Raw genomic sequence first — 22,727 nt, forward strand, 5'->3', positions numbered from 1 at the left:
TCCCGGACACTTTCCAATGAGAGAACAAGAATCGGTGCTGTCCTGCAAGGAGAACAAGGCGCCGTCGGCACAGTGAAGCTGCCTAGAAAATCTGGGGCTGTTGGGTCCTTGATGTTGTAGTCCCTGGACACCACAAAGCTCTGCGAGGGGCCCCTCAGCCATCAAGCTCTAGAGCAACCTATTTACAACCCAAGAAGAAACGGCATGGAAGTTTATGTGCCACCAAAGGCAAGCTCTACTGCCCAGAAGGCAAATGTTACTAAGGGGGCAGCAACAGCTGCAATACCAGCCGCTGGTGCTACCGCTCCTCTGTCGCAACTGCAGCCGCATGCCAAGCAAGCAGCTCCTTGACCACCCAGTCGGTTTCTGTTTATATCCTCTAATCACCTTGACTAAAATGATATTTCAACGCCCCACAAGACATCCTGCGGCAGGGGACTCCTTGCAGCAGTCTCGGCAGACAAGCGGGGGCATGCATGGATGACTGCGTGACTGTATTCAAGAGACAGGCAGGGGTCCCCTTGTAGCCCTAGCGTGCGAAGTAGTTGATTAAATAGCAGCGATTATGACGGACTAATTTTTGGACGCCATCGTTTGCATTGTTGTCATCCTCTAAAGCAGCATTGGTAATGCATCCTGTAGGGGTTCTCATAGGTGTCGGATTCGACTTTGGAAGCGGCGCCTTGTTGAGGGGATTCTGAGGCTTCAGTTGATATCGTCGTGTTTCTATATACTATTTCCGGGAGATATCCGATCTTTTTTTGTCATACTGTGGCTTGATTGCTTTAGGGTTACGTAGTGTAGCATATACAGTGAGAGACGCTGGACGCTTGTTTCCGGTCTCACCTAATATGTCCCCTCTAGACGAGCGCTGTTGCCCGAGGGTCTTCAGTAGTACAGAATAGTTTCAAAAACCCTGTTACTTTAGATGTGACGCAAGGCCGAAGGTAGGCAACGCTACATGTCTGTATACACTGCAACAGTTGGCACGGTAGTACTTGCAGAGAATTAGTTAACTGGTACAGGTAAACGCAGCTAGCGCTGAAGCTAAGGGTACCCTAGAACGGTACAAAAGAGGGACAAGCAAAAACCGTAGCGAGATGACTTCAACATAGGGAGCAGGGGCTGCGCCGCTCCTCTGGGCATCAATGCCAGCCGGTTATACCTCTCCGAATGATGAAGGCAGCATTGGGAGAAGTATAAACATTTCACATGGATGCGCAGCTACTGGAAATTGACGTTTCGAGTTCGGCGTCTAGCGAGGCTGCGATGGCGGTCATGACGCCTACCTTAGAGGTATGACTGCGTGTGACTCACCTGGGGCTGGTTTGTAGTTTGACCCCTGGCGCAAACCTCCCGAGCCCCAATTCTCCAGAATTCTTGCCTGGCGAACAAGACAAACCTCTTCAGAGCCCACCCAGAAGACTTTTTAATGGTACACGGTTTGCTTCTCTCGCGGCTCCCTGGCCCGGGGTTAGAGGAGAATAAGTCCCGAGGTTCCTTCAGTCATCAAGGGGCACTTGAGTAGTATGTCGCCATTATGGTGTAATCCAGAAGTTTTCAAGCGACGTTGTGGTTAGCTTACAGGCGCAGGCCTCAGGGGCTTTCAGCTGTGTTGATTGCACGCTGTGTGGACGGGTGGCTTCGCCTCTAATCGGGGAAAGGGCCTATAATATTGGCTTTGCTACACGAGACAGCATGGAAGAACCCACTCAAGGCGTTATATCGTTCTGTGCATTGATGCATACAATGCATGTACAAGTCAGGGAAAACTGTAAATTTGTTGGGGCTTTCCCTAACAAATCTACAGACCCTTGACACTGGCGTTGGCCAGGCCAACCCCAGTGTCAAGGGTCTGGAAGTACGCGCGACGCGAGGAAAGTAATGAGGGTCACACGCTGCGCTTCTTCTTTACTTAAGCCGTTGGCAGTAGCAATTCCTCCACTGAAACAATCGTTTAAGAGGGCCCTCAAATAGAAGGGTTCAAGAAACGCGCAGGAAGCTTTGGAAGCGTTAGTACGTGCATGCTCCGATGACTCGAGCAGTCCCGAGACAATACCCATCCCGACAAAGTTGCCCCGGGCATCTATGTTATCCCTGCAGTGGGGAAGAAGAACCTTTACCGTTGGCGGCAGCTCACATTTGCCTTGCGCGACTGCCTTTGTTTTACACTGAGAAGTATTTTGGCTGTTCAATTGTGCCTAAGTGTAACCTCTACGTACAAGGCGCGAGGAGTTCCAGCGTTTATGCGAAATGGCAAAAAACACGGCAGGTATGCTCGCTGAAGAAGTCGAATATTCCTTTTGTTCTTTTCAAAATAAACAAGGGCATTTTCGCATTAGGTTGCCGTTCACGGGATATTGCGTATCCGTCCATTATTCCGGCGTCGCAGCCTACTTCGGTTGTGTAACGTCCTATTCAGGCACAAACGATTTCGAACTGTAAAATGGCGCGCGTGATACGCTCAAATTCACGAAAACCAGGTCGACATCTGCCTGAAATTGCCTGTCGCTGAAATGAACACTGCTCTTCAGTAACTTAGATCACCCCGTCACTATTGCCCACAACACGTAACAGCGAAGCAAAACAGCCAACCTCCCTCTGCAGGCATGCCCGTGCTCATTGTGGCCAGACAACAGTTTACTGCGATTTCGTGGCTGCGAGATCGGTGGTTCGTCCAGTACATAGGCTACCATCATACGTAGGCATGCCCGCTTAGCCGGCATATGCGGTTGCCCGTAAGGCAGCAGTGACAAAGTATATCCTTGAGGAAACAAATCTGACGACGCCATTACCTGCCCCTATGAAAGAGAAATGAGCGGTCTTCAAGAAACAAGAAATAAAAATATGCATACAAGCAAACGAACACTGGATTTGAGAAAATTAGCTAGACAAATGAGGTAGTCAGCGCCGCTGAAGAAAAGTTGATTGTGCTCAGCCTAGTCAGCAAAAGCAAGCTGCCCAGGAGACTCCCCAGAGACGTCCTCTTCGAGAACCCTTCAGTCAATACCACAAGGCAGCACGCGAAGTAACCCAAACATGAGCTGCCCGAAAACTACTACAAAATGCCCAAGCAACAAAACAGCTGGCACCAAGAAAACACGTTTAATTTCTTCACGACAGAAATGTTCCTTAGAAAGAAGATTTCTTGCCATCAAAGAAGCTAATTTGAATCCAACTGGAAGCTCACGGTTTGGCCCCTTCTATGTGCCTGTCAAACTTCTCACTGTCCTCAGCACGCGGTTGGTATACCTGCATATAAATCAAGAAGCCAAATCACTGTGTAAATCTCAAAGGCCTTTGCGTCACTGACCTCACTCTGTGAAAAGAAATATCTCGGTCCCTACCAAACTGGAGCTGGCACATAACCAGCGTACTTTAACTTCAAGTTGTTAAAACTGCAGCAACTGCTATTCCTAACCTGGGGTGATACATTCCACATTTCTATGTTTCCCATTGCATCGCCGGTGGCAAGGCGCCTTCCATCTGCAGACCAAGCCACCTTGTTCTTGGCTAAGTGAGCCCCCAGGGGGACATCAGGTTTCGGGCTCGTAAAGGCTGGCGTCTGCAAAGGCAATTGATGCAACACCGTATAGCCGTGGTTCCTCTCAAGTCTTTCACTTTGTTTAGCTGTGTGGAGGAACCTAGAGATCAAACCCATGATTCGATCTTGTACGCCCTGGCGTGTAGCACTGTGTGAGATGCCCAAACCCGAGAAAGAACCGACACAAACTGACGAACCGCCCAATCGTTTGCGAGGTTCCACAACTCCAAGGTGCCGTTGCCGTTCGTGCTGGCAAAAACAGCCGGACTGGTCGGGTGCCTAGAACAGGCGCGGATAGAAGCAAAGGTACACATAGAAGGTCCTTGGCTATCAAGTCGGAGAGATGCACACCCTTAAGGAGACATGCAGAGGCTTCAAGAAAATCACATGAGGCTGCATGAAGGGAAAAATGGTTAACATTGAACCCTAAAATCTAAGTTCTGAACTCTGAGACACGCAAGGGCACAAGTCTTAGTCCTGCGAGAAGCTACCAAAGGATACAGGAAATATTGATGACTTCTGGAGCTTAGGAGATCAGTGAACTGCAAGATAATCAACTCACCATTTTACATCGTATACATAAGCATCGCTGCCCTCGAAACACCCTAGGGGCTCTGCCAGGTTCTGCAGGAGTTGGCAGAACGCAGCGTACAACAATTATGCAAAAGGCCATTCTGAACCGCAGGTTATGACAGGTTGTGGCGTGATAAATTCTCTCTCCTCACTTTGCTGCTCCAGAGCTTGATGGACCAATCCACTGATGACGACAAGAGCAAATGTGAATAGTCTCTCGAGCCTTCTGTCATGCCAGGGTGGAAGTGAAGGGATGTAAGCGCACCACCATGAGCCTCATACACATCCATCACGCCCGCCTTGCTGAACAGAGACGATGGAACACCGGGAACAAAGCAACATAATGCAAAGCTTGGTAAATCGAAGCAAGAATGACGAACAGTACCAGCATTGATACAGTAGGAGTTGTTGAGGTGATTCGGACTAAAATGGCCAACGGGAAAGCCGTAGAATTGGCAGTACCACCACCGCTTACTTTCCGTGGATGTTGGCCGTCATGAGACAGCCATCCTCAGAGCCTAGACACAAGTCGTTTACTTCTGCCTCCGCAAAGGAGACACATTCCACGCAGACGTCACGGCTGCCACGCTTCAAATCAAGCGTTTCCTGTTTCAGACAGCGCAACACGCTCGCCGCATTGAAAGCGCATGCAAGGCAAGCATGCATCAGTTGCCAGAGAAGGCTATAGTATGCACAATCGCAAAGGAACCTTTGGGATGCAAGGAGACTAGAAGACGCACTGCCGGCTGCCCCATCATCTGTAAAGACCATTGACACAGTCGACCGTCTGTGTCCACAGACACCAAATTATGAGCGTTTTTCGTGCCCACCATCTCTAAAGCATAGACCTGCAAAAAGACGTGCGAATCAGCAGCTCCACATCCCTGCCTATCAGTCTAAGTCAACCCACAAGAGGTGCCACGCTGAGTGCACCACCCGCATCTCACCGGACTGGTGTGACCCTTAGATGACAACGGCGTCCTCTGAACGGGTTTAGACTGCAACATGGCAACACAAGCAAAAACGAGTACCAGGAGAAGCAAAAGCGATATGATTCGCCAGGGTACCCATGCCTCTTCAGAGCTCAGCCTCCGTAGCGGACCAACCAGGACAGCAGACCGGCAGAGCAGGAAAATTCAAATCCCCTTACTTGCACTCGCGTGTCCCACGTGACTATGCTTCCGCTGTAAGTGCCGCCAACGATAACATAAGGCTGGAATTTGTTGAAGAGGGCACTGCAGACGGCTGACTGAGCAGAAAAGCAGCAAGTAGGCAACTAACCACAAGCCAGCCCTGGATTCTTACTAGCAAGCAAAAAGAAAAAAGCGCTCCACCTGCGGATTCCCCCATATGCGAGGCCTTTATGGACGTGAGACATCCGCACAGTGTGGACAAGTTTTTTTCACCTACCTGACAGGTAAAGGCATATTCCGGGCGCTGCTTCATTGCCAAACTCCAAACCAACACGCAGCCCTCGGCGTCCTGCTCGGTTGCGTATTTGGAACTGGGGGATCCGTACGCCGCAAGAAACAGCTCAGGAAATGTTGGTGATGCCCGCAAGTCCGTGACTGCGCGGTGAGGGGAGTACCGTGTATCTTTGTAGAGATCAAGGAATGTTACTACCTCCACTGAGCTGAACAAAAGCAATTGCGCCATTAATTTCGACCTCAACTGGAGCAAATAAACAGTTCCTAGTGGTTCTGGTGTCTCACACTACTCTGCAACAGTCAGTCATTTTGTCCCGATAGCTTTTCTGTCTCGTCACTGGCCTCTACAGATGGTGGAACAGTCCACACGATGTTGGACCATTTGATGTACATTGTGCTCACAACGCGCTACATTTGGGGTTTATGATCCATTAAAGAACCAAATCAGTACGGTTTTAGTTCCCAAGACTATTCCCGTTCTGTCTAGCTCTCCTACTCATTAGTACGGCGCAGAGTGACTGAGCGCTGCGGCAGTTATCTTACCCTTCTTGAACGCCTGCTTCTGTCCCGGAGTAGTCAGCAAATGGGTTAAAGACCTCGGCCTCTCCTAGCATCCTTTCAATCTGCAGAGGCCACACAAATTCGCTGGACACTAGAAAATCTTTCCTCGTGAGGCGAGTGATCGCTCACAATGCGCAATGTCCACACACTGTGGAGACTCTTTTCAGCGACAGACATCCAGAGAACAGGAGTGGGAAAAGAAATTGTAGCATGGCGACTCACAAGCTTAGTGGAGGAACTGAAAAACTCTTTGAACTCGGGCGTTGCCATCACGCGTTTACCATCAGCCTCAGATAACTGATCTGCAGCATCCAGCCTTCAGAAATATAGTAAGGAACCCTAACCAAATTAAACTCGCCAGGTGCACCATTAAGAACGCAAGGATCTTTCGTCATCTCCCGAACAGCAGATGCAGTGCCCCTGTGGGACCTCTCAAGATCAAAATGCAAATGTAGCCTTCCACTGGTATTTGAACCTAATGGAAGGCCGAATAAGGCGTCATGGGTAACCGTAAAGGGCTGCACCTACGAAAGATCTTGGGAGCTGGCTCTGCGAGGTTTTCTGCGGCTGTCGGCGTCTTTCCAACTTCAGCAGCCGGTAATAAAGGACTGGCGCCTTTAATAGTAAGGGCCTTCGTAAGTGTCCTAGCCGCCTGAGGTAAAGAAGCGCCAACGTAACCAAAAAGGCAATAACAAAGACTGCGTGACACAAAGCCCTACGCTGACGCAAAGCAGACTATTCTCGTCCAAACAGGCATGTACGACATACAGCTAGCCCTTTTTCTGAGTCTTCATCTTGGCTTCCTTCAGGGACCTCCGGAGTGCTTTCTATGGAGGCCTGAACTGCGCGGTCAAATGTTTCTACGGACTGATGAGCCACACAGCACATTAAGACCGGCCAGCGATTGTAAGCAACGGCGAACTCCCCACAGTAATGCTAGCCTACACTGCCCATCGTCAAGTCTGAGCTTCTCTGCTCCACGATACCCTACAGCACTCCGATGGCAAAATATGAAAAGCACTACGCATCACTCAGCGCAAAGTGCTCCTCATTGCAGTTCGCTGCACTCTAAGAGGCGACAGCGGCTGGTCCTACCTTTGGCTGAATTGCGGTTTCTGTACCATCCAGCTTCGCCACTTTAAATGCGAACCCGCGGTGACTGCATCCCCAGCACCACACAAAAGCAACAAGCCGAGGGAATATTACCAACGAGGGACACGGCCAGGGGGCCATGCCCAGTTGTCTCCTCCTGCCACGATGCAGCCTGAAACCCAGCCTGAAATGCCGGTTTAGTCGCAAGCCCCAGATAGTATGGTAATAAGGCGATATTGGATAGAGCGCGATAAAGCAGTGCAGCAAGCTTACTCCAGAGCAGTGCCAGGTCTGGTAAAGGGTTTTGGAGAGACGGCAGGAGCTGATTTAGCGGAGGCCGCCTGGCCCTCCAACGCTCCCCCGGTCCTAGCAGCATCCGCATGGCGAGATGGTGTCGGCTCTACATTAACCGCAGCAATGACTTCGTTCAGCAGAGATGCCACACTCTACAAACAGCAAACAGACGCTCGACAGAACTGCATTCACCACTACACACAAGCGCAGCCAGACACATTGAAACCTACAAACCAGGAGTTCACCCAGAGAGGCCGAAGCACAGCAATCTGCATGAAATTCTGGAGGCGCAGAGCACCAGACAACCAAGTTTCAACAGCGGTAGTAAAGCCCTTGCGAACAACCGTAGGGGGCACGCACATGTCTGCAAGCTAATGTCACTTAGGTGCGGCTGCTTGTATTTGCGGTAATGCGTACTTGGGACACATCCGCCTCCTCTCCTGCAGAGGCTGCGTTAGGGCCCCCATAAGCCAAGACGCTCTCCCTGACTGCGTCTGAGGCCTTCCCTTGAAGCTGCCGCACTTGTTGCTGCTGTCGTTGTAATTCCTGCCTTCGCTGCTGCAGTCGTTGCCTGAGCTCTTCCCTTTCCTCATCTGTAAGAGGGGCAGTGGTCCCTGAGGCTGACATTGCTGCAGTTTGTGGCTCGCTATAACGAAGCGGCCGCAGAGCAGGAGGCCGGATGGATGAACTTGGGTCGTCCTGCACTGATAACAGGAAGTAAGCAGCTAGTCACTCCTTAGATCACTAGCTCTGCTTACATAAACAGCTAGCTATGGCGACAGTCTGCACGCCTGTTGGAAGTGAGAGGGAGAAAGACAGCCTGCTGTCATTCTTCCCGGCTGTCCTGGTGTAGTGCCCTACACTACAGTGAGTTTGGGACTTGATGACTAAAGCAAGATTATCTAGCAATACGCTGATATAAATGGAAAGAAAAGTCTTCTAGCCAGTTAATAAAGAAAGCGGCGCCGAGTGTAGTACCAACAAGGCTCTAGCAGTAACGGTCGGGGCTGTGTGAGGCCGCGTGCACAGCTTGGGCAAGCAAACTCAATCAAACCGCGGCGATATTTAGCTGGTAAACCAAGTTTTTGCAAAGAACCAATGAGTTATGTTTCTAATGAACGGATACGGTTGTATAGGTGGCTTAGCTCGATATGCATTCCAAGGGTATAGTCACTTTAGTCATGTGGCAGTTGACGCAACTTGCTCGCTATTGCTGCGAGCAGCTCAAGGCGCTCAAACTTCTTACATATTGTGTATTTGACAAATTTATTGACTAGGTTGGCTCAGACTGAGCGCCGTTTATGCACCTGGGCTTCGCGCACGCTGCGATGATTTCAACATGGACTACTGACCTTGGCCTGCTCTAGCCCCAATAGGCTCCATGCAGCATATGAAACTTAAACATACTTCACTGCTTGAATGGTTGAAGCTTTGTCCAATTTTTTTTCCAAAATTTGTTGCAGTTTCCCTCGAGGAACTGGGCAGACGCCGTTTCAAATACAATCCGTAGTGTGCGCTGAAGCATTGGCTTCACAGTGGTAAAAATGAGCATTGAACTTCGAAGTCTCATGACAAATCCAGATTTTAATGTTGAAAGCTAGGAGGTCCTGAAACTAGCAAGGCATTCCGGCGGGTAGGAACTGGCGACAAAGAAAAATGTAGGCTGAAGTCAGTCACGTTTATAGCGGAATTTCGGCCATGCAATTCTCGCGGCTAGTCAATGAAACATAGAGGCTTCAGGTAACAATCACTTCAATAACTTTCTTGAGTGCTCTGTCGCGTTCGAAAAGGCTATTGTCGACGACGAAGTCTAGATCACAAATGTGGAAGATGTTCGTTGCGCGTATACTTACAATAGGCTGGCGCCCAATGCTGCACGCACAGACGTAAATGAATCAGCACCAAGGTGCACATATGAAAGATAGGGGCTTCAGATAACAATCATTTCAATAATTTCGTTGAGTGCTCTGTCGCGTTCCAGAAGGCTATTGTCAACGACAAACCTAGATCACAAATGTGGAAGATGCTCGTTGCGTGTATGCCGACAATAGGCTGGGGTCGCTCTGGGGCATTCTCTCCACCATGTGCGCACTATGGTGCTTATCCATTTTCGTCTATGCGTGCAACATTCGTATTTACTCAATTTCAGTGTCACTAGAGTTGTTTCGAGGCGCGTATAAGCGCGAGGTGTACCGAACGGCACGGTGCACAGCCTTTCAAATCCCGCAGGAAGTCAGGTGCTCATGAAATATTCCGTAGAATTCGACAAGATCCCTTGCCCACTGGAAAGTTCATCGGCTGGTCATCGTGTGCCAAGGTCTCTTAGTACTTCCTGAGAGCCAACTTGTTGGGAGAAAAGCAGAAATTTTCCTTCTCTGGATTATGCGGTTGCGTTCAATGCTGAGTCTAGTTTGGGACATTGAAAAGCTGTAACATATCGCTTGTGGGTTTCCCTTTGTTTTTGTTAGCTCGGGAACTACTCGTTACTTCGTGGCCGCGTAGGATAACGAAACAGGAACAAATTCATCTGGCAAAGGTAGACGCCTACTTGCGACGGGGAGCATACCTACTACTCACCTCTTGAATATGGGATTCTTCACCATCAAAAATCCATTCCTGAAGGTCTTCATGCATTGATGCGTGCGTTGTTTTCTCTGGTGTCCATAATCCTGCAAGTCTCGAACGGCACGGTCTGCAGGTAACGGTACTTTGGAGTCGTGGAACCTCGCAAACACGTTAGGCCGCTCGTCAGTTTGTGCGAATTCCTCGGGATTGGGTTTCTTCCATAGGTCTACACATCAGGGCCTACGACATCGGCTCCTGTGTTTGATTCCCAGGTTTCTGCTTCTCACTGTCGTCGTAACGCTGCTCGCAGAATAAGCTTGGTACATCACTTCTGTAGTCATCATTCACTTGCCGCCTTCATTCATGTGCGCAGAACGAATCTACCAAGCTAGATGGGAACAACTTCTGGCTCGGTTCCCCCTAGAATTTGCCGGTGACTTCCCATAGCGAGTTTTGCCGGAAATTCCCGTGGCACTATTATTACTTAGCCCGCGGTCTTGCCTCTCAATATATGCCCCTCAATTTCTTTTATTCTCCAGACCTTTCCGGTCTTCTAGACCCCCGATGCTACGTTGATATGGCTGACTCCCACTGCCACTCGCTGCTGTGGACCTCTGGGTGGCAAGCTGTTGAAGCGTTGCATTTGCTTGCCATGTACTAATCTTTGAAGGCCTCCTGAATTCTTCCACTTGTTGTGAAAGATGTCAGCGGCAATTCTCCAATCTTCCATTTACGCGTGGCGGAGAAAAATTCCGCTGGGTTAGGCTGGTCACAGCTACTTAGCTGCTGCATTGTTGTTGACCCCTCTACTCCACCTTTCGTTTCTCTGAGTAAACTCTCCAAAGCCATAGATTCTCAGGTTGATGGAGGAACTTTTTTTTTCTTGTCCTGCTTCATCAGACCGCGTTCCTCGCCATAACGGAGGAAAAGTAGTCCTCGTCTGAACTACAGCTAGTTTTAAGCAAACCCTTCGAAACTTTTGCATGTGTGCTTTGTGTACTGATTTGTAGGGACTAGGTGACAGAGCCTAAACATATAATGTAAGCTAGTCCTACCAGCTAAGGCTGGAGAGCGAAAATGCCATACAACTTAAAATGATTACTCCCCGTACAACTAGTACAGTCATGATTAGCCATCCACTGCTGGGCAGATGGCTAATATAATGGAAACATCGGCTACGTATAGGTGCCACTCAAATGACAAGAGAGTCAAAGTAGAAACTCGCGTGACACCTTGCCACGACGGTACCTCCTTTACCTTAAGGCCAGGTACTTAAAGAGGTCTGAATGACCCCGCAACAACACAATCTAATACGCCAGCCTCGCTTCTACCCTTTCATCTCTTTGCAAGATCTCTCTCTCCCCATTTTTCGCGCTGCTCATGAAAATGCAGCCACAGGACACCTGCGGGACTGCTACATTGTACAATGTACGCCACATAGCCGCACCAGCAGATGCTTCTGCTCCTAAAGAGAGGCAGCCCTTGAAGACTTGAGAGAAGCAAAAGATTCGACAAATTCTTATGTGGCGGAGAAAAGGATTCACTGCTGTGTGGAATGTCCACCCAAGGCACCAGCTGCCCGATTTCACCAATCAGGGCATATGATGAATTATGTTATACCGTCATCGTTATAGCCGTCTACTCCCCCATTCAAATATTGCACTCTCGTTTTCCTTGCAAATCAGACATGGCAGGGCGGCATTTGTGTTCGCCAGTAGCTTCTGAGGAACGCTTTTGAGCGGCAGCAGCTGTATTGACTGCTGCAGCAGCAACTGCAGATGCAGCTGCCTATCCACCATGGTGCTGCTGATTGGCGTTATGGTGCATGGCATCTAAATCGATTTCGAAGCATGAAGTGATAGCTGTGCGCAGCTTGGTCTGCAGAACCGCAAAAGAAGAATACTTGGGCAGCTTCATCATGAAGAAACATGTGCTAGCCGACGGCAGCCGATCGTCTACTCGCTGGCCTGCCACTTGCCGCGGGCCCGAGAAAGATGTGTCGACAGCCTCCAGCGCCTCTTCGTCTCTGCAGCAAAACCACAAAGCGACCAGAACCAAGGAAATCGTACGGACAGCTGCTTCTCGCTTTCAGCGCCATTTTAAAACTGTATCAGCAGCAGCAGCAGCATGCTGCAAACTACAGCAACTAGAAACAGCCGACCGTGGTAGCTGCTTGAGAAACTGGACAATTCCCTTGTCATCCTCTTGCGAAGCACCAATGCGTCGTCTCACGTCTCCACAATTTCTAAAGTGGAGAAGCTCTTAGGCCCTTGCAGCTCACCTCATAATGTGGAGCTCAAATTTGCGGGCAGGGAATGCCTCTGACCCCACGCTACCACCAAGGGTCCAGCCCTGGGGCACACGAGATCTCCCAGACACAAATCTCAGGAAGAGGCGCCGCTCAGCTGCGCTGAAGCCTCGCAAAGCGTCCCAAACCCATCCTACCAGCTGCTTCTCGCGGTCGTTGCAGCGGTCCCATACAACCTTGCAGTTGCGCTGCAACGTGTAATACTCAACACACCTAGGACGAACTATTCTGGATTATTCGACATGAGTCTGTACTATGTGCCATAGTGCACTAACACCGCATTAGCAACAGAAGATGAATCAACTGTATCAAATGCCAAAGGCAACAGCAGTAGCACACCAGCACCATCTGAGAGAGAACGATGCGAGGCCCACCTTCAGAAGCTCTACATCAATGTCGGGATCGCCGCAGACAATCAGCCTGAAGTCGTCAGGGCGCAACAGTGCTCTTAGGAGAGGTCGGGGAACAAGTTGCTGCAGTCCCCATGCCACGAAACAGGTTGCTTCAAAGCCCTCAGAGATCTAAAAGCAACATTTGACAAGCACATATGCACAATCGAAAAACTCAACAACTGCGCGGACAGCACTGCAGTGACCGCTGGCAGCAATAGCAACCATGCCACCTCCTATAGCTTCCTATAGATCATCCAGCAGCTCTGCCGCGAAGACAAAAGCAACCAATTCCTGGACTCCCTGTCACACCTTTGCACATTGTTCAATGTTCAAAATCGCGGGGAGGTCTTGGGGACGCAGACGAAGACGATCCCACAAGGGAGCAAGAGGCAGTGGCCTTCCGACAGAGTCGTCTATGCAGGCGCCACGTTGCAAAAGCACCTGCACTGCAGCAGCTGCCTCTTCCCGAGCCTCCTCTTCATCTTCTCCTGCTGCAACAGCTACTTTTGCTGCTGTTTCTGCAGCGGCAATAGATGCTGCTGTTTCTACTGCAGCAACATCTCCAAGAGCCGCAGCAGCCGATACTGTCTCCCTACCGCAAAAGACTGAAGCAGAGGTAGGTGCCATCTCCACTGCACTTGCTGCAGAAGCAGCTGCAGCGATGGGCGCCTGGAGCCTGCGAAGATGCTTTGCTGCTAGCAAGTCTTGCTGCAACAGCAACGCCGCTGACGGCTGCTGGCCTAGCAGTAATGTCCAGATGGCTGGAGTGAGAGAAAGATTAAGAGGGCTCATAGATATGACAGCGCATCCCATAAGAACACCCACAGCCTGAAGTGCGCGGGCCACTATCTGTCCGTATACTGTGAGTCCTCCTACACCCCAAAACCGCAGAAGCAAACTTTCCTCGTCTTCCTCTGACTCATCTTGCCAACACCCCGCCAGCCGCACAAAGTCCCTCTGCTGTTCCATAATCTGTGAATGCAGCAGTGCCAAGGGATTTGCTGCATCGGCTTCCGGCACGCAGTCAAAGCGTGGACACGAGACGAGTAATGGCGGGGCATCAGAAAGAAGGGACGGCAATGGCGCAGGCTCATGGCCAAGAGTCATGGAACCAAACACACCTAGAGCTGCGTCATCCGTCCAGGAGGAAACAAATCCCGGTTTCTGGGAGGGCAAAGTTGTCGACGCAGCACCGTCAGACACAACAGCGGCTGCAGCAGCGGGAACCAGGAGATCCCGCAGCAATGGGTTAGGAACAGTGAAGTCCCTGCCCTCGCCTACGCCAGCTCTGGCGTTGCTAGATGGAACAAAGAGACGACTCGCAATAATGTCGTCGCAGACGGCACTAAGCACCTCCGCATAGGGACCACCCAAGTCCTGGGCGCCCTCGCCCCTCAGCTCGACTGAAAAACAGCGCTCAAGGGCAAGTAATGCGAATGCGGGAATGCGCAGAAGCTGCTGTGACAGTTGGTTTACCAGAGATGCTGCAAATTCACTCTCTGGCAGCAGCGATACATCCCCTTCGTCAGAGGCACTGCTGCCTCCCCCTGCTGCGATAGTAGCAGCTGCTGCTGTCCCTCCTGGTATCGTTCGGCCGAGAGACAAGCTACCTGCCCCCACACGAGGACAGTACGCCTCTTGATCTTGCGGGCCAGGAGCTTCCGGGTAGGCGCCTCTGATGGCGAGAAGGGCCGCGACAGCTGCCCAGTGCCTCTGCAGCAGGACATCTCTTGGGGCTGTAACGGCACCCCAGGCGAGTTGCTCAGACACTGCAGGAGAAAAGCCAAGCCGCTCCTCGGAACTAAAGGAATCGCCTCCTCTCAAGCGCTCCAGCAGCCGAGCGCGCCACAAAGAAGACGCACTGAAAGCCAATGCACGGCGAGAAGGCAGCAGTAAGTCTCTCATTCGACTCACCAGTCCTTCCATCACTGAAACTGGGGGACCCAATACAGCAGTGTTACTTTTGCTGCTATTCCTGCTGTATTTTCCTCCAATCCTGCGCATCACACCCCATGTGCACGCAGAGTCAAAGGGCCTCGAGAGATCCGCAATAGTGGGACCGAAGACGCAGCGTGCCGCCTTTACGCGCAGCAATCCACTTGCGGCTGAAACATCTGAGCTGTTTGCTGCCGCTGGCAGCGGCAGGTCTCTTGCGCAAAGAGGAGAAGAGCAGCAAAGACGTGGGAGGCGAGGACGGCTTATGAGAGGCAAGCAGAAACTGACACTTGCATTGAGACAGTGAAGGAGCTCAAGGCGCCAGAGCAAAGCCCTGTGTACTTCCCTGGGGTGAGGAGGCCACAGCAACTGAAATGTGGCTGCACCTGCTGCAGTACCTGCCCCTCTATCATTCCCACATGCACCAGCTGCTGCTGCAGCTGCACGACTTGCTGCCTTCAGCGCACTACGGAAGAAGACGCCTAGGACTTCAAACATAACTGCATAGGCCAGAGGAGGAATACACGCAGGCAACGGCACCAGGGGCCACCAAGGGAACGACACTGGCCGTCTGCTGTGGGTGGTAACTCCACTTGATGCAGCAGACAGAACAGCAAAAGTTGGATCGCCTGCCTCGTGAGATTTTCTGCGTGCTGCGGTAGTTTCAACGGCAGCAGAGGCCGTCGCAGCAGCTGGGGAGAGGGCGCACATCACATATGCCTGCCAGCACAAGCTAAGCGCGCTGACAAGAGGATCGCTCTCGCCTCGCCGTGCAGCACTACTGAAGCCATCAAGACCTTGTGGGAAGGCAACAGAGGCACCTGGGGCAGTCCCCTCAGAAGGAGCAGATCCTACAGAATCGCCATCATCCTCTACCGAGCTGTCAAGTGCATCCGCAGACGCCTCGCGCAACAAGCCAGAAGATGAGGCCTGCAAACTCAGGACATATCCGAAATGGCACCAAGCTATAAGGCGCAAGACACATGCAGCAGCGCTGGCGCATCTCGCGATAGTCTGTAAGCAAAGAGGAAACATCAAAGCCAATCTTCGGGGACCCGCAATAGCGAGGGCTTACTGGCTGCTGCTGGGTGTGTCCTCTGTCTCCTTGTCCAGGGGGAGCCAAATCCACGCTTGTAAGGGAATCAAGAAAGAACCATTCCTGGTCTGTTGCGCCCGTTGTTGCTGCCCCTGTGCTTGAAAGTGGCAGCCCTCGTGCTGCAGGTGCTCGGCGTCCATAAAATAATCGCATGCGACTTACGGATTCCAAGAGCCGCTGCGATGGAACTGACGGCCACCACGCCACTCCCCATTCCCATATATTCATTGGGGGGACCATGAGACCGTTGCTGTTGTCCAAGCGCAATTTGAAGTGCCATATGGCCGGTGTGGCTTGCGTTGTTGTTGCTGCTGTTACTGCTGCTGATGCTGATGGAGGCGCTTCTGCAGGTATTCCAGGGAGTGGCAATGGCGAGAACTGTTTAGCAAAAAGAAGTTGCGACGAAGAAGCACCCTCAGTGGATGCGGCCTGCGAGTCTGCCAACAGCGCTAAGAGGAGACCGTCCGGCCACACCTCATCAAACACCAGGGATAAGGCTGTTGCTGCTTGCCAAATGCTGCTGCTTGCCCCTGGAGGTCCGACTGCGGCTTCTCTGTCTGTGTTTTCTGCGCGAGATAGCAGTAAGGCGCCTGCCGAGGATCCCGGGCGACAGAAGAGTTCCACCAGCCGCGAAGAAGGCACTTCCACCTCGACCGTTCGGCTATCACCTGCATCTGTCGATGCTAAGCCTTGAACTGCTGCAGCTTCAACATGCTCCACCGCCGCTGCCTTGACTGCTGTAGCAGCGACAGAAGAAACACCTCCTAGTTCCATGTCTATGAGGGTGGGCTGGCACAGGAAAGATGCTGAGGTGCTAAGCACTTGTTCCACCTGTAGCTTGTAGCCTGCAAAGATGTACGACTTTTCCTCGCAATTTCTCTTCTTGCCTCCGTTGCTATCGCACCTGGCCCTGATGCTGTTCCCCAGTTCCTGCGCTATCTGCTGCCCAAGTGGGTCACCTTGTACTCCACCGTTTCCACTGCGCTGCACTTGTTGCTGCTGCGACTGCTGCTTGTCTCGCTGAAGAGGGAAGAATGCGTCTGGGAGTAGCCTGTTCACCGCGACCCAGTTGGCATGTGCCCTATAGGGACTTCGCTGCAACCTAAAACGAAGGGCTGCGCAGTTAGCTGCGAAAAACCCCCTCGCTCCCCAGAGCTCCGGGTTGAGTGGCTGTGGGTAAGGCTGCGCTGCCCGAAGTATCTCCACTTTACAAACAGCTGGTCCTGCAGTAGTATCCGCAGGAACAGAGGTAACATGGAGGGCTCAATGTGGACAAGTAAATACAGCGACGGTAGATAGAAAGCAAATGCGCAGCGGGTGCAAGATCAGATGAAAAAACTTTCCAAAACAATACTAGAAAGTGCTACTCACCAAAGCGAATGCCAGGTATTAAGGCAAGGCCTCCTCCTGCACCAAGCAGCCTTCGCACGTCACCGAGTGTATGCATTACTTCAATTTTTTCTTGTTGTTGCTCGCTCGGCCGCTTTTGCTGCTCTTGCTGGAGTTTGATAATACAGCGGATGCGGTCTTCGGGACCCAGCTGCTGCAACTGTTGCATTCGACGACGAGATCGACGCATTTGCTGGAGTAGCAAATGCATGCGGCGTATTGCCACTGGATCCTCTGGGTTTGGAGGATTTGCAGACCTAACGACTGGAGCAATAAGCTCTTTCATCTGGAGGCACCGCAGCATCAAAAGGCTTGAGGGCACGCTCCCCACTAGTCATCAGGGTCCCAAGGGAAACATCCAAATAGTAGGTGAGCATAAGCATATATAGAACAGCGGAGCAGAAAAGGAGACGCTGACAAACTTGAAGACTCATTTGGAAGAAGACAGTACCCAGGAACAGAACATACAGACGAGCAGCCAGAAATAAATACCACAACAGTAGATGATGCAGCTACACAAAGAAAGCACTTGGGAGGAGATTGCGAACCTGTTGCCTGGCTGCCGCGAAGTCACTGTGGGCCTGCCTAAGGTTGATTAGTCTTCGCTGGCTAAGGGAAACTTCGATGTTGAGAGAGAGTAGAGCAGAGCAGCACTTAGCCGTCTCCTTGGGGACTCTTCCTTCACCAGTTGCATCTCCATCTACTCCAAACAGTCCACTTAATGTGTAAGACCCTTGCTGCTGCTCTGTAGAGGGCTGAGCAAACAGCATTTGGACGTCCCCCAAAATTGATGTATCCACAGACGACCTCTTCGATTCGCCAGATGAGCCTGTGAGTTTCTTCGACTCTTCAGGCAACTCTAACATTCCGCTAGGAACAAACCGGTGCCAACATAAGCTGCCGCTGGCACTGTCGCTGCACTGGGATAGGCTGGCACCGGCGCGACGTTGCGCGTGACGCGACGATGTCTCCGTTGCCGCGGCTGGTACGGCAGTGATCACATCTGAAACGGCCGTTCTCATGCTGCTGGAGTTCCCCATGCGTTCCAGCAGCGACGCCACTGCCTGGCTAAGGTCTCTTTTCTGGGTCTGCATTTCCCCTTCAAGCTGTTGCTGCTGCTGACCGCAGGAACACCCAAGCTCCTGTAGTCTAAGCACTTGGTGACGAGCAAAGGTTTCCCCTAGGTGGACTGAGGGGAGTATCGGCTGCACAGTCAGATGATGCATGCGGTCCTCCTCAGGCCAAGGTGCACAGCCTAGAGGTACAATATCAGCTGCACTGTATGCCCGCAACAGTAAGCGCTCAACTGCGCCAACGTCTTCCACTAGTGGGGAATCATCCTCATCACCTGTTTCGTCCTCAGACCGAGTGTGCCGATCTCGAACAGGCAGCAATTCACACTTCGTCTGTTGCTGCAGCACCATCGGCTGCTGAATATCGCGCACCAACTCTGTCTTGCAGGAGACCATGAAGAAGCGGTCGGCTGGCGGAGGTATCAGCGGGCAGCTTTCCAGCTGTCCCAGGCGCTTCAAAGGTTGCGGTGCTGATCCCGTGCTGCTGCTGCTGCTGCTGCCCCTGTAGATGTTGCTTCTATCTGTCGAAGGGAACCCGTAAACCACCGGCACCAGTCCAACTTCCGGGCCGCATACTGCTAAGGCATTCACTCTGTCAGTCTTGGCGTTGTTGCTGGTGTCTCTGTTTTTGCCGTTGCTACTGCGGCGATGAGCAGTGGAAGCCTCTCTGAGTGACAAAGCTTTGCCTGTTGCACCGTCCAGGGGCCATCCCGTTGCCGCATCTTCTTGCCAGGTCACGCGGAGATCTACAGCCCATATGCCCTCCAGAGCGAATGCGTCTCTCGGCATAAGGACACCTGAGAGGAGATGGATGACGTCCTCCGTCTTTGCATCTGTTGCTGGAGAAGAAACCGTGCTGCTTGTGCTCCTGGTTCCATTGCTGCCAGATGCTGCTAAAGTTGCTGTGGCGCCCGCTGCCGCTGCTGCAGCTGCAGATGCCGCTGCGGCGTCCGCTGCAGCTGCAGCTACGCAGGAGCGGCGACGCGCATCACCCACGCTGCCATGGCAAGCTCGCTGTGGGAGCTGCACGGGGCAGGACGGCTGATCCTCGTCCGCTGCAGGACTGCCGCTGCTGCTGGACTTGCTGCCGCGCAACATGCGCAATAGTTGTGCCGTCGCTCTATCCAAGAGACTCATGGACCCACTAGATGGGGAAGATCCTACGCTACTGACGCTGCTGCTGCTGCGCTGTGCTCCCTCATTTTCCTCGGCAGGCTCCACCTGTTGCTGGCTCAGCAGAAACAACTGCTGCACTCTTTCCTGTTGTTCAGAAGAATCCAATCTTCGAAGCACTGCGCCAGAAACAACAGGAAAGCCCTTGCAGCAGCCCGCAGAACACGACACAAGCTGCTGCTGTTGCTGCTGCCCTTGTGGCTGGTGCTGTCTTCTAGGGCACAAAAGAGCACTCTCGGCTGATGAACCAGACTCTGCAGCAGCAACTGTTACAGCTGCTACAGCTGGCAAGTGACCCATAGCGAAGTGCTTCGTCACTGAGGTGTCTCCACAAGTAAGAGAGTAATCTGCGCTGTACCACTGGGGAGCAGTCCAAGCACTACTGAGCTCTAAGGCTGGCGCCCAGCTCTCCTCTTCTCCGCACAGATCCTTGATATTATTTTCTATTTCAGCTGCCAGCGTCCTGCGCACCTCTGCCACAGCCGGTTGCGGTTTCGTGACTGTTGCTGCAATTGTAGCTGCTGCTTGCCGCGGGTCAGCGTGTTGATCATCTCGCAGCGAGGTAGCTGCAGCGGCTGTTGTTGCGTCAAGACTATCTAGCGCCTGCTGCGCATTCAGAATACGGCGCAGCAGATGCTTTCTCGATTCTGTGAGAGGCAGCGCTTCAACTGACAGCAAGTGCCAAGGAGACAAATCGCTTGGCGGCAAGCCAAAGGTCACTGACACACCAGCTGCTTCGGGGTGGACCAGCAGCAGTCTATCCATCATCTCCTCCTGCCCCGCTGCGTACTGTCTGTCGCTCTTCGTTTCTTCCGGCTGCTGCTCTTGCACTGCTCCAGGAACATCTGGCTTATCTGCAGCAGCAGTCATCCGGCTGTACGGATGAGCGCTCTCCACAAAAAGCTCACCAAGACTCCGCACAAGCTCCAGAGGGTGACCGGCAGGCAGTCGGGGGGGAACCACAAGTATTTCCGATCCCGAATTCTTTGTGCTGGTCGCGGTAGTGCGGCTGCTGGAAACTACAGGTTGATTTGTTTGGTGCTCCCGTTCTGATGTAGCAACATCGACGGCCCTATGAACAGGGCCCTCCTCAATAAATCGCTCCACTTCGAGTAGCTGTTGCTCTTTTTGCTGCTGCTGCTGGCGTTGCAGCTGCGTGCGACTGAAGCAGGACTGTGAGAAAGCCATGGCTTTCCGCTGTAGCCGTCGCGCGTCTTTGCCCAGAAGCAGTAGCATGCGGTGAAGTGGGGCTTTGCCTGTATGCCAACAACTTTCAGTCCCAAAAGGGTTCAGTGCAGCAGCAGGAGCAGTGACTCCTGCTGTTGGAGTCCCTGTACTCGCTGTTGTCTCAGCCTCCAGACCCCCAAGAGCGTACAATCGCACTAGCAGTTCCGTCAAGAAAGAACCCACACGGTCTTGCGAAATCAAACCAGAGACAGGCTCAATATCTCCAGACAAAAGAGGTGGGGGCACGCGTCTCCACCGGATTTCCACGAGCTGCGCCAGAGCCTTCTCAACCTCATTCCGCACTCCGAAAAGATCCCCTGCTGCTTTTTCATTTGCTGATGCCGCCGCTTCTGGTTTCTCAGCAGCTGCTATGGCACCGCGCTGCTTGTACGTGCTGTCCTCACCAAGGGCCGCCAGGAGAAGCACGGCTATTGTCTGGGCAATAAACAAGAGGGGCGCGGGAAGCCACTGGAAGACGAAAGGACGAAACAGAGCCTCCTGCCAGAAAGGGCCGACTTTTTCTCTGCCCAAGTTGCCCGTGAAGATCTCAACGAAAAGAGGAACGTCGATGGAGCTAAGCAGGTCTGATGCCCGCCAGAGGCACAAACAAGCCACCCGACGAATCAACCCCATTTGAGCAGCACACAAAAGTGGTCGCGGAGGACCGCAAGTTGCCACTACTGCTCCAGTGCCGCAACGAGACATTACTGTGTCATCGACTTCGTCGGTATTCAGCCAAGGAGCATTCTGAACAGAAGATACCACATTCTGAATGGGGATCGGCTTTTATTGAGAAGGCAACGGTAGCAGAGACAGCAACAGCGACAGAGGAACGTCTAGCAGCAGCAGCAATGAACAACTGCAAATGTAGTGCCACTAAAAGAAGCAGCAGGTTTTCATCAGTTGCGCCAACCCACCTCAGCAAAGTTTCTGGCAACTGCTAATGCGGAAGACTGGAGAGGCAGCGGAGAGACTGCTGCCATTACGTCCGCAGCCCCCAAAAGTGCCACGAAAAGTGCAGGATCATATGCCGCTGCAGGCACGAATGCAAGACTGTTGTTGCTCTCTCCCGTTTCTGCTGCTGCTACAGTTGCAGCCTCAACCCCGAGGGCTGCACCGACTTGCGGATTCTTTCTGGCAGCAGCAATGACGTCCGGGTGCTGCGCAAAGTCGGAGATGAGCCATTGCAGAAGCGCAACGCTTAACACTGGGGAGAAAGAGTGGGTTAGAACACCGTAGACATCGCTTTGATGCTTGTGTGCTGCTGAGGCTGCAATGCGATCCGGGAAGAGCGGGGAGACATTAGTCGGGCCACAGCAATGGGAAGGTCCGATGGACGCGTACGCGTTAAACAGCTCCTGGCGGTTCGATACCGAGACACAAAACTTCCAGCCCCAAAGGCCCGTGGCCACAGGCTCTCTCCTATTGCCAGTTTCGCTGCTGTTGCCAACGCTAAGAACGTCACTGTTGAAGCCGTTGCGGTTGTTGCTGCACTTACTGCTGCCGTTGCTATCTTCGTTGCTGGCTTGATCATGCACCCGCTGCCAATGTAAGTACTCTTCAGCAATTTTTGTGGACACTTTTGCTGCAGCTGCTGCGACTTCTGCTGAACCCCCCCATTCCCTGTTCAGCAGCGGCGGCGTTGCCTCGGCCGCCCCAGTAACTAAATCTGAACGTGGGCCCCCAGCTCCAGTACCAGCACCAAATCCTGTTTCTGTTTCTGTTTCTGGAAGTGACGAAGCTCTCTGGACGAGACCGGAAATTGCGGGCAGCAGGGGGCTGGCCAAGTCTGGAGATAGCCACATACCAGGGGCATCGCTCGGGGCCGAAGGGTCCGGCAGCGCTGGCGTCCTACTGCTCAGCCCAAAAGAGGCAAATGAACATTCGAAGCCAAACCCCGGAAGCACCAGCGGACGGCCCCACACTCGAAGGGAGCCTCCGCTGCATCGAGACACAGCGCACAGAAAGAATTTCAGCAAGCAAATGGCAAGAACATGCAAACACAAGGCGCGGGACGCACAGGCCGCTCCTGCTAAAACTAATTTCACCACAACGGTGCAGGCAGCAGCGAAGGACGT

The 22,727-nt window shown here is 52.4% G+C and overlaps 2 protein-coding genes across 2 annotated transcripts in view; both read right to left on the minus strand.

Annotated features, from left to right (window-relative positions):
• Positions 1-2,939: 2,939 nt before the first annotated feature.
• On the minus strand, positions 2,940-8,118 carry ENH_00046090 (dynein intermediate chain, putative; the record flags this gene model as incomplete). Its single annotated transcript, XM_013585473.1, has 18 exons — positions 2,940-2,997; positions 3,191-3,252; positions 3,422-3,565; positions 3,742-3,823; positions 4,107-4,168; positions 4,270-4,420; positions 4,593-4,723; positions 4,858-4,965; positions 5,065-5,115; positions 5,268-5,366; positions 5,528-5,750; positions 6,088-6,167; positions 6,328-6,407; positions 6,634-6,757; positions 6,874-6,972; positions 7,201-7,264; positions 7,471-7,643; positions 7,909-8,118. 18 exons carry the CDS (start codon positions 8,116-8,118, stop codon positions 2,940-2,942), a joined length of 2,001 nt encoding a protein of 666 aa, XP_013440927.1.
• A 3,726-nt stretch (positions 8,119-11,844) lies between these two features.
• The window catches only part of ENH_00046100 (hypothetical protein, conserved), a gene marked incomplete at both ends in the record, with an annotated part of 32,578 nt that continues 21,695 nt past the window's right edge, over positions 11,845-22,727 (minus strand). The window contains 8 exons of the mRNA XM_013585474.1: positions 11,845-12,082; positions 12,338-12,552; positions 12,739-12,885; positions 13,066-15,621; positions 15,767-17,010; positions 17,159-17,462; positions 17,725-21,396; positions 21,567-22,590. Coding sequence (XP_013440928.1) covers positions 11,845-12,082; positions 12,338-12,552; positions 12,739-12,885; positions 13,066-15,621; positions 15,767-17,010; positions 17,159-17,462; positions 17,725-21,396; positions 21,567-22,590 — 9,400 coding nt within the window. The remainder of the gene's footprint in view (positions 12,083-12,337; positions 12,553-12,738; positions 12,886-13,065; positions 15,622-15,766; positions 17,011-17,158; positions 17,463-17,724; positions 21,397-21,566; positions 22,591-22,727) is intronic.

The sequence above is a fragment of the Eimeria necatrix genome, genomic scaffold, assembly GCF_000499385.1.
Source record: "Eimeria necatrix Houghton genomic scaffold, Enh_scaff34, whole genome shotgun sequence".
Lineage (NCBI taxonomy): Eukaryota > Apicomplexa > Conoidasida > Eucoccidiorida > Eimeriidae > Eimeria > Eimeria necatrix.